This window comes from Netta rufina, assembly GCF_964035555.1.
Source record: "Netta rufina genome assembly, chromosome: 29".
NCBI classification, from domain to species: domain Eukaryota; kingdom Metazoa; phylum Chordata; class Aves; order Anseriformes; family Anatidae; genus Netta; species Netta rufina.
In genome coordinates, this window is record NC_140153.1 from 3,075,530 (window position 1) to 3,086,829 (window position 11,300).

At 52.7% G+C, this 11,300-nt stretch overlaps 1 protein-coding gene across 1 annotated transcript; it reads right to left on the minus strand.

Moving 5' to 3' along the window:
- Positions 1-203: 203 nt before the first annotated feature.
- Positions 204-3,814, minus strand: LOC311219975 (Fc receptor-like protein 3; the record flags this gene model as incomplete). The annotated part of the gene is made up of 5 exons (XM_084303330.1): positions 204-337; positions 1,091-1,360; positions 2,009-2,293; positions 2,670-2,939; positions 3,565-3,814. The coding sequence occupies 5 exons, from the start codon at positions 3,812-3,814 to the stop codon at positions 204-206; spliced, it is 1,209 nt and encodes a 402-aa protein (XP_084159456.1).
- Positions 3,815-11,300: the final 7,486 nt, after the last annotated feature.

Here is an 11,300-nt window from a genome sequence, read left to right on the forward strand (position 1 = left end):
AGTGCTTTATTGGGCAGCACATGCAGGAAACCAGAAGCATCTCTGTGAATATACGTTGAAGGACAGTGCAGGCCAGGGAAGGGCCGTGGGGACGCTCATTTGGCTGATTTCCATGGTGCCCTTGTGGGTTTGAGGTGCCCCACAAGCATTCTTTCCTGGTGTGCATCTGATACATACGCAGGTGGTCTCTTGGGGAGTCCCACTCACTGCTTCACTCCTTTCGGGTCTTTGCTCCCTGCAGTGAGGACGTGGACAGCAACCAGCCCGGACAGCAGGGACCCCAAGGCTGCTAGCAGCAGTGGTGCTCTGATATGGCAGTAGAAGAGTGAGGAGACACCTGGGAAACAAACACACCCTGAGGACTCAGGTAAACTTGGAAACACCACGTGGGCCTGAGGCTGGAATTCATGGACTTCGGAGAATTACCCAGCCAAAAACAGGGAGCCTCTGTTAGCCATGCTACAGCACTAAGCCCTCAGCTCTACCACCAGCACCACAAATACACTCATATCTCCATCTGGACCTCAGCCAGTCCTGTGCGCCCAATGCAAGGACTCAGGAACAGAGAAAAGCCATTAGGTGACGTCAGCACTGCTAGATATCAATTAAACCATCTTCCTTTTCATACGGAGAGGACCAGCACGTGGCTGGAAGACTCTCTGGGGGCTGAGCCACTCGCTGGCCACGTGCTGGTAATGTTCTGCGCAGCCCAGCTCCTTGGGCTCAGTGTACAGGACTGGCCTTACAGGTGGGGCTGGGACCAGCTCTGCTCCTGCCCCTTGTGCAGCCACGTGAAGGTCGTGCCAACCCGTGTGGAAAAGCTCAGGTTGAAGCTTTCTCCAGCCATTACCACCAGCTCTGACCGTGACAGGAGCCGGTGCATGGCTACGGGCCATAAAATGTTCTACAAATGCTCTTCCATCAGCTCTGGTGCCCAACCTACTGTAGGAGGCCCCTCAAAATCCCTGTTTCTGTAGCCATCCCCTTTCGTGCTGCCCTCTGGGGAGCAGTCCTGGGTCTCCTCCTCCCAGCAATGTCCCCTTGATGCCAGCCCTGTGGTGCCCAGCTCAGCCTGCACGATGCCACTCACCCACAACCGTGACCTGCAGCCGTGGGCTCTGGGCTGGGACATCCCCGTTGGAGGCCACGCAGTAATACTGCCCGTCGTCGTCTCGCTGGGCTGACAGGATCTCGTAACGGGTGCCCTTTCCCAAAACCTCTGCAGAGCCCTCTCGGTGCCAGGAAAAGGAGATGGATCCCGTGCCTGCAGCCACCGAGCAGCTCAGCACCAGGCGCTGCCCCTCCATCACCTGCCCCTCATGGGGCTGCATGTCCAGGGACACCCCTGAGATGGGGACTCCTGTGAGATGGGGGGGAGAGAGGAAACATACTGGTTTCCAGTATAGACATTCCCAATGAAACTGGGCTTTTTTTTTTTTTTTTCCAAACAGTGAATGACTGGGAATGCTGGGTGGCAGGAAGCAGAAGGAAGAAGCGCTGCTAGGGAAGCAGGTGTTGAAAGAACCAAAGCCAGCGGGACAGCAAAATCCCAGCCCCAATAACTGAGGTTTTTCAGGATATTGGGAGTGGGGGGGGACGAACAGTTGACGACCCAACCCAGTGGATGGCCTGGAGCAGGACAGGCTGCCTCCACACTGAAAGGGAGACTTCTGCCAAAGGAAATGACAGGACTGAGCCCTCAACACGTCATGAGGTGAGAAAGTCCCGGGGTCCAGAGAGATGAGACAGGATGGAGACGCAGCGTGAGAGAGAACAGAAGTCATACCCAAAGGGAAACTGAAAACAAAACCCCGAAACCACACTGTGCCAGCAGCAGGACCAGTGGACAGCTGAGCGTGTAGCTGCAGGCATGAGAAGTCTGGGGTTTTGTAAAGTGGCATGGCTTTACGCCAAACCCCACAACCTCCACACGTCTCTGGGACCCCCTCAGGGGGGCTGCCCTTCCCTGCCTGCACCCCCACCGGTCCCCAGCCCCCCAGACACTCACTTCTGACAGCAATGGGGACCTGGGCGCTCTGCTTCCATATGCTGGAGTTCTCTGCCCGCACCTCACAGAAGTAGGAGCCCGCGTCCGCCAGCCCCACCATCGGCACGTGGTACTTGGAGGAGGTTTTGGGGCCTTGAAGGACCGTGCCGTTTCGGTAGAAGAGGTACCAGAGGATGGTGTGGGGGCTGTGGGGGCTGAGGTGCGTGACACAGCTCAGGTTGAGGGGGCTTCCCTCAAGGGTCTCCGCTGAGCTGGCCACTCTCAGCACCGGGGAGGAGAAGAGCTCTGGGGAAAGGAAAGAGGGTTTTTGTTCTTTCTTTTGAATTGGAAGGTATATACAAACCCTCCCTGGGAGCTGTCAGGGGGCATCTCCTTGGAGGGAGCTTCTGGGGCTGCACTGCTGCTCAAGATGCCAGAGGGAAGGGACAGTCATCCCACCCCACCAGAACAAGGCTGCACGGGACCAAGACCCCAATTCGGGTGCAGGGAGCATCCCAGAGCCAGGGTTGGATGTAACTGGCCAGGTCTCTGTGGTTGTGGGCACGGGGTTCGAGTTAATTCCTGCACTGGTAGCATGGGCCTAGCTCAGCCATCATACAGAGCTCCACACCCTCTGACCCTGGGAAGATGGAAGGCCCAAGGACTCCCAGGAATTTCTTACCTCTGATACAAACATGTAACTCTTGAGATTCCCTTTTTATTACTGACAAGAAGGAGTTCATCTGTCCCGTGCAGCGATACCTGCCGCTCTGGTGGGTCTCAGCCCGGGGGATGCAGAGCTGCTTGTCCGAGGCGTAGCGGGTGGTGATGTCTGCTCCGTCCCTGAAATACTGCACTGAAGTCATGCTCCCCGGCTCCCATCCCCGGCACTGCATGCACAGCAGCTCGCCCTCGAACACCGCATGAGACGGGACCTGGAGGATCAGCCAATCTGCACGAGACCCCAAGAGCAGTTGCTGAAGGTCCTGCACCCGGACTGGGGTAGTCCCAGACATCAGCATGGACCAGGTGATGAATGCAGTGAGAACAGCCCTGCAAAAGAGGACTTGGGGGTACCGGTGGATGAAACACTTGACATCAGCCAGCAAAGTGCACTCACAGCCCAGAAAGCCAACCTGATGCTGGGCTGAACCAAAAGCAGCATGGGCAGCAGGGCAGGGAGGGGACTGTGCCCTCTGCTCTGCAATCCTGAGACCCCACCTGGAGCACCAGAAGGACACGGAGCTATTAGGGCCAGTCCAGAGGAGGCCACAGGGATGGCCAAAGGGCTGGAACACCTCTCCTGTGGAGGCAGTCTGAGGGAGCTGTGGCTCTTGAGCATGGAGAAGAGAATTCTACGATTCTACGATTCTAGAGACTCTACGATATAGAATCTCTACGATTCTATAAAAGAGATGCATCGTGCAGAGATAGGGAGGCCAAAAGTCCCCAAACCCCAGCTCGTGGTGCCCCAACACCAACAGTAGTCTTCCTTATGCTTACAGGAGCTGCGTTTGTCCCAGAGCGAAGCCGTGGAGCACGGGCGAGCAGGGCTCACCCCAGGTCATGTCACTCACCGTAGGAGACGATCAAGGTGATGGGGTTGCTGGACACGGAGCCGGGGCTCTGGCACTTGTATCTGCCCGTCTGTTTCTGCCTGGCGTTTGTGATCCTGTACGTGTCCGTGTCCGTGCGTGCCAGGATCTTGTCGTTGTGGTACCAGGTTGTGGGCTGCTGCCCGGAGGGCTGGGAGCCCCGGCACCGCAGGGTAACGCTCTCTCCTCGAAATATCGTGCTCCAGGGGGGGTCCATGGTTAGCAGAGCCATCTCTGTGGCTGCAAAGGTCCAGGCAGGAGGGGACGTGAGGGCAGGACAGATCAGCACATCGCTGTGTGTGGCAGGGAGCCCCCAGTCCTGAGCACAGAGGTTGGGATGGGGGAAGAAGGCAGGACCTTGCTGCTGACTAGGGTTTCTAGGGTGTTGGTGGGGTTTTGGGGGGCTTTGTCTTTCAGAGGGTCGGCTGAGCTGGTGGCTGGTGCTGCTCGGGGCCCCTCAAGATAGGCAGCATGAGGAGGCACAGCAAAACCATGCCGTGCCCTGCTGCTGTGTGTGGGGACGTCCCTGCCACCTTCTTCAGCAAGAACTGCCCAGGGCCCCATGGGCTCTCACCAGAAACCTGCCAGCAAACAGGACTCACCAGCAAGGCCGAGGACTTGAGCTGAAAGGAGGAAAAGAAGGGATGAGCACCCCTGGGAAGCATCTGCCAGGCATTCTGCAGCACCCCTGTACAGAGAGGAGTGAGCCTGCCCTTGGACGTCCTAAAAGCCATCCTAAAAGAAAAGTCTTGGCAAGATCTGCCAGGTCGCCGAGACGCCCACCAGCACCTCCACATCGCCCCACATCACCTTTGCCCTTGCTGATGCTCACTGGGTCCCTGTGGCTTTTTTGGGGACACACGTCCATGCCAGCAGCCCCCAGCCCCTGCGGTCGCACTCACCCAGGAGGAGCAGGGCTCTGCTCCCCGCCATCCCAGACTGGGGGTCCAGAGCTTGGTGACTTCTTCCCCTTGCAGAGGGCAACCGTGATGTCCCCTGCGTGGAGATGCTTTTCTGAGAAAAAAGGAAGGAAATAGTGTTTGGTTTTTTCACACCTATGCAAAGAACCAACCCCACTCACCGGAAGCCTTTGTGTTGCTATGATGTCCAGTCCTGAATGACATTTTTTTTCCCTCCACACCCCACTTAATAGCAGAATCAGGGCTCACTCTGTCCCTTGAAACCACAGCCTCATCCAGCCCTTGCTTCATGCAGCCCCTCTGAGATGCCTCCTCTACTCCCTAGGGAGACTGCAGTCCTCCTGGGTGACTGTCTGCATTTGCTGGTTTGTTGTTGTTGTTTTTTTGTTTGTTTGTTTGCCCGTTTCTTTATTTCTTTTTCCCCCAGAGAAAATGAGCTGCAATGGATCCTCTTCACATAAGGCTTTTTGCTTCAGTCCTTCTCCAGTGTCTTGGAGTCCATCCGTCACCCAGTGGCAGGATTCTCAAGCTCTTCTGAGGTTGTATTTGCAGTTTCTTTGACCCTTTCTCTGTGCTGGAGGTCAGACACCAATGGGAAAGAAACAGGCAGGTTTCTGCTGCTTGCCCCCTGGATGGATCATGTTGAATGGGTTGTGAGAGGCACGGGACAGTTTTGGGACCCATGGTACCACTCAGCTTCTTGTGGAAGCCACATTTCAGCACAGCTGCCCCGAAACATGCGAGAGCAAGGTGCAGACCAAGCTAGCCCTGCAGTCTTTGCCTGGATTTTATGATTTTATCGTTTGAGCACCATTGGCTTTGGGACACGCAGACTCAACACACAACCCAAAGCACCAACACAACCCCTGACCTTGAAGCTCATCTTCATTAATGAAGCCATGAGATAAGGTGTGATGCAGGGAGCCCCTCAGCACCTCCCAGAGCCCTGCAGAGGACAGACACAGAAGGACAGACAACAAAATAAAAGCTAATTCTGATTTTTGGCACCGGCTGACTTGCTATGAGGAATTTGTAAACTTGGAAGGAAGGGAAGAAGTCAGAAGGACCTTTCCCTGCCACTCACACAGACGGGATCCGACATCTCCGACAGCCCCGTGGGAACTGCTCTCTGAAGCTTTCGGGTCAATGGTTGGGGGCTGGCATGAGGTGATCTGTAGGGGTCCCTTCTATCCCAACCATTCTCTGGTCCCTCCTTCAACCTTCAGCACGTTGTCACCTCAAAAAAAATGCTGCGGTAGCCTGGAAAAGTCCGATATCAGCTCCCGTTGAAACCCAGTCAACTACGAGCCCCAGCTACAACCGCACGCAGCTCCCTGTTTTCTTATAGCGATTATTTATTTATTATTTATTTACGTGAGATTATATACTCACGGCTTCGAACACCTGTGAAAGAAGAAGTCAATTTGCTACGTAGGATGATAAATTTCCATGGGGCTATGGAGGTGGCTGCCAGTAAACACAAATCTTCTGCATAAGAATATGAAAGTCAAGAGCACTTCCAAAGGATTTCTATGAGGTGGGAACTCAGAACACGGACCTACATTTTTGTTGACCTACATTTGAAACAAATGACCGTGTCTATCAAAGGAAGTCTCAACGCGAGGCTCTAAACCGCTTCCTGACCACCCGATTTCTACTGGAAAGCACAGTAGTTTTCTTAACAAGGCATCAAAGATAGGGCCCATGAGCAGTTTGGGGAGAAACAAATGGGGTAAAAACATCAAGGCATTCAGGAACTACCAAAAGGAATGAGGAAAGGGGAATATGGTGCAAGAAACACACCTTAGAAGGGGGGTGCCTGTACACCAGTGCTCCTAGCATGGGGAATTAGTAGGAGGAGTAGTGAGGTGGGCTGTGAACTGGCCGAAGGGAAGAAACCAGAGGGTTGTGGTCAATGGGACGGAGTCGAGCTGGAGTCCTGTATCTGGTGGAGTCCCTCAAGGGTTGGTACTGGGACCAGCGTTGTTCAATGAACTTTCCAGATACCTGTATCAGAAGGGGGGTGGTTAGTAGGTTGAGAGAGGTTCTCCTCCCCTTCTACTCTGCCCTGGTGAGACCACATCTGGAATATTGCATCCAGTTCTGGGCCCCTCGGTTCCAGAAGGACAGGGAACTGCTCGGGAGGGTCCAGCACAGAGGCACGAGAATGATTAAGGGAGTGGAGCATCTTCCTTATGGGGAAAGGCTGAGGGAGCTGGGTCTCTTTGGCCTGCAGAAGACGAGACTTGGGGGCAACCTTATTAATATTTATAAATATGTAAAGAGGGAATGTCAGGAGGATGGAGACAGGCTCTGCTCGCTGACATCCAATGATACGATGAGTTCCTGCGTGACCTGATCTAGGTGTTCCTGCTCTGGCAGGGGGATTGGACTAGATGATCTTCCAAGGTCCCTTCCAATCCCTACCACTCTGTGATTCTGTGACACACAACCGTTATGAGCATCTGCAGTAGAGACGGTGCCGTGAAAAGTCATTATCTCCCCTCTCAAGCCTTCAGGGGTGTTATAAACGTGACGGATTGGTATCTATGATGGAACATGCATAAAATAAAAGAGACACCTGCCTGGAGATCATCTCTGCCGGGACTCGAACCCGGAACCTCTGGATTAGAAGTCCAGCGCGCTCGTCCATTGCGCCACAGAGACCTCACCATGAGAGCAGCATCGGCACCAGAACTGAAAAATCCCGCACCCCCTGCATCACCGGGGCGTCTTGACACCGCCGCATGGCACCGAGGCGGCACAAAAACCTGGTGCCCAGATCCATCTCCCTTGCAAATCGACATCTCTCAGCATCCCCTCCTTTCCCAGGGACAGGCAATAATTCTGGTTATGATCCATATCTCCCTCAGCAGCAGCAGGGATGCAGCAAAAACCTGGATGTAGGATCGTATCTGCATCTCTGGCAACCTTTCCGCAGCATCTCTCGCTCAACCGAGGGCAGAGCTAAATCCTGGAGTAGAGTTAATTGCTGCATCTCCCAGCGCATCATCACAGCATTCTCATCGCAGAAGCCAAGAGATAAAGATGAAAGCGGATTTAGCTTGTGGCACTGAATGCTGGCGGTAATGAAGAAAGCTCCGTTTGTCACGATGAAAAATGGAGAAACCTGTGGTTTAAGCAGAGAAGTAAAAGAAAAAGCAGCCATCGTATTTTAAGCAAGCTGTCGATCAAGGCTTTAATATTTTTCTAAGTGTATCTTCCACTGGAAAAGATTTAGAAGGAGACAAAACAAGAGGAAACATTCTTTTACATCCTTTTACATCCTCTGAGTTACTACACAATTGATCAAACAGTGCACACGATTCCTTGCTGTGACAACCCACGTTCTGCATTTCTAAACTGCGTGATTTCTAGAGTATCATTTACTCCCAAACACACTCTTAATTAGGGAAAAATTGGGCCATGAAGTCATGCGGTGCTATAGAAAAGAGGCACGGCAGTAACTACCTCAGCACATCCCAGGTGAAACCAAAGCATTTGTTTTTCCCATTACTGGAAATGGGAATTACTGGATGTTCTGGGGCTTTGAGAGGGTTTTCGGTTACTTTGATGAGTATTTTTTCAGTTGGCAAAAGGGCAACTGAGGCTCTGAAGGGCAGCAATGCAAAATGTTGGTGGGACGGGTGGGAAATTAGTAGCACCATTTTTCCCTTTTTGCTCTGATTTTCCCTGGAAGAAGCCGAAATCTTGCTCCAAGCATTGGGAAGGAAGACAAGGGTTTAACCTCTATCAGACAAAACCCCACCTGCTGCAAGAGATACCCGGTAAATCAATAATCCTTGAAATAAATTACTCTGTAAACCAACTGCAGTGCCAGCGTAGTGCTGTAACCCCACGTGTACCTTGAGAAAGCATTAAGTCTAGAAAACACCGATCTGCAGGGTGAGTAAAGGCAGAGCTTAAAAAATGCCGGATAATAAATCTTCGACAAAGTAATAACGTGCTGATATAAAGCAGCAAAGAGGAAACAAATCTCACACAGCCCGTGGCTGCACCGTGTGTGTTCCTCATGGGAGGACAGGACACCAACCAACTCTTTTAATGCAGTTTTGGGAGGCTACATCCCCCAAATTGGAGGATGAATGAGGTTCAAAAGCCTTCAGCGCTCAAGGCCACTTTCCACCATCCTTGCATCTTCACCATTCTGGCCAGTCTTCGCCAAGGTGCTGCCAGTCCCTCCGTCACCTCCACATTCAACAAACTTGGAAAGAAGAAACTGGAGCGAGCAGCCCAGAGGCCGGTTACTTTTGGTGCCGGGGGATGCCGATCCCCCTTTCTGTGGGAGATGACGATGAAATTCAGTTTGTTGGGCAGCATGTTTTGAGACCAGAGCAATACTCCCATTTAGATACAGAGACAAAGATGTTTACAATGTTGGTTATAATGCTACGCGGTGTTCATAAATGTCCCCAGCACGTAAGGGTTATGGGAGGCCAAAAGCTGCAGGGGGTCCAAGCAAAGCACAACTCAGCCCCCAGCTCATCCCCAGCTGCCTCCTAGCATCAATTTGCTGTAGATGAGAAAAACAGGAGCCACAAACAAAGATGCAAGGGCCCAGGGTGAACCAAGATAATTTACCACCTGATAAACAGCCGGGAAAAACCTTTTGGAAGACAAAGCCTCAAGGCCGCTGAAGCACGTCTCACCCGCGCAGCGACAGCACCTTCCATCAAAGTGCTCCAGGGCAGCATCGTCAGTGCTGGGAGATTCAAAAATCTCTTTGCACACCTCAGTAAACAGCACAGAAAACCCAGTTCACCCCCCATTATTTTTTTCCAGCCATTTCAGCAATACCCCAGCATGCCCAAAATGCAGCCAGGCACCTGGTGCTTGATTTGGCCACCACCTCCCCAATGCCTTCAACCCTCTGCAGTGTCTTTCTGCGCAGGACTGGGTCTGGGACCACTTAAAAGGCGTCCATCAGCATTTTGCTCCCTCTGATAATAAACATCTCATCACAAGGCATCAAAACTGTTGCCTTCAGTGCTACAGGCTGGTGTTGGTGGCTGTACTGAGACTCGTGGACGTGGCCACAACTCAGCAAGCGGCTGATTTTCCACAAGCTTACAGTAAAATCACAGCAGATGCTCTTTAAGGGCAGCTCAACTGTAATCTTTTATGACCAGGATGTGTACAACCATTTGATTTGCATTTTGCAGGAGTTAATCCCAGCAGGAGTTATTTTCACATCCCAGATAAGACAGATGAAACAAGAGGGCATGACCGGCTCCTGTCAGGGTGCTGAAGCAATAAGCGCCAGGGCGAAACGAAGCACCTGAGCAGCAGAAGACAAGAGGAGATATTTCTGGGGAGCAGGCTGGGTCCCATCCCCAAAGCAGAGAAGTAAAATTGAGATCGGCTCAAATGAGGGCCCGAGCAAAGATACCTACAGACTAGTCTTGTGTTTGCCATTGTGAAAATCATGGTGGCACTGAGGCTCTAATGGCACACAGCAAAAACTGAGCATAGACACAGACTAAAACCCACCAAGGTAGTAATAGGAAAAGCAGATCCTAGCAGAACCCCCAAATCCAATACCCTTTGCCTAAGGAGCATTTACCTCAAGTCTGTGGCTCTCCAGTCCCCCTTTGAGCCTATTTTTCAGATGGAGCAGAGCAAAATGGCCAAGAGCAGATAGAGGCAACTGCGAGAATTACCTGGGTGCCCCTCATCATGCCACCACCCACAGCAGCGCATCCTCAACAGGGATCCTGGACGTGAAGCCAAGAGAAACTTGGAGCAACACAGGTGCCCAGCACGAGCAGATTTTACCCAGCACATCCTCAGCTGAGATCCCCAAAATGTCTGCAGGAGGGAGGGCCCTCGTGGGCTGGGTGTCCAAGACAGAGAGTACTCCCGTAGGGTAAGCGCTGCCCCCTGTCTTGCACCACCAAATCGTTTGGCCCCAGCTGGGGTACCCCAGCTCCGCTCTGCTGCCAAGTTAGCTGGGGCTGGAGGTTTTACTGAGCCCTCCTGGTCACCTACTCCACCAGCTGTCCTAGGACAACGGGGTCTGGTTGGCACCCCATCCCTACTGGCTTGGCATACCTGTGAAAAGCGGATTTTCGTTCTCTCTTGGGCACTGGGAATGAAGCAAATGCTGCACTTGGGAGCGAAGCCACCCAGAAAAGCAGCAAGCAGCCTGTGCAGAGCTCAGCAGCTGCTGGAGATGCTCCCCCACGTTAGCAGCAGGAGATCAAGTCAGGCAACAAAAAGTTTCCTCCCATGGCCTGGTGCTGAGCAGTTGGTGGCACCACAAGCCTACAAGCAGAGGAGCTGGGAACTTCCAGACCTCAGGACTGGAAACACAAACAGCAAGGATAAAATCCTTCCTTTTGCCTCCCTCAAAGGACTTCCCAAAGCTTGGTATTGCACCACGAGCAACAATATCAGCGATACACTGCTTGCGCACGTGCTGTGGGAGGATGCTCTGATCCTCGCATCCCTCACCCTGCGCTACTGATCTTCACGAGGTACCCAGGCCAGCAGAGCCGTGACAAAGTGCCTGCAGAAACACTCAAAGAATCCGCTAGGAAGCACGTTAAGGTGTGATCCCACCGTTACCCATCAAGAAATGCCATCTTGGTTATAGACACGTGCATATGTTTCATGTGCAAATTCCATCAGCAGGATGCTGCTCCTGAGAAATCTCTGCCCCACAGTCTGCAGTATCAATACTTTGTTCTGAAGCACCTAGAAGGAGAAAACAGTCCCTCTGTCCTATGCCTTACAGAAAAAAGGGGATCAGCAAGCTCTGCATACCACTAGCACCTC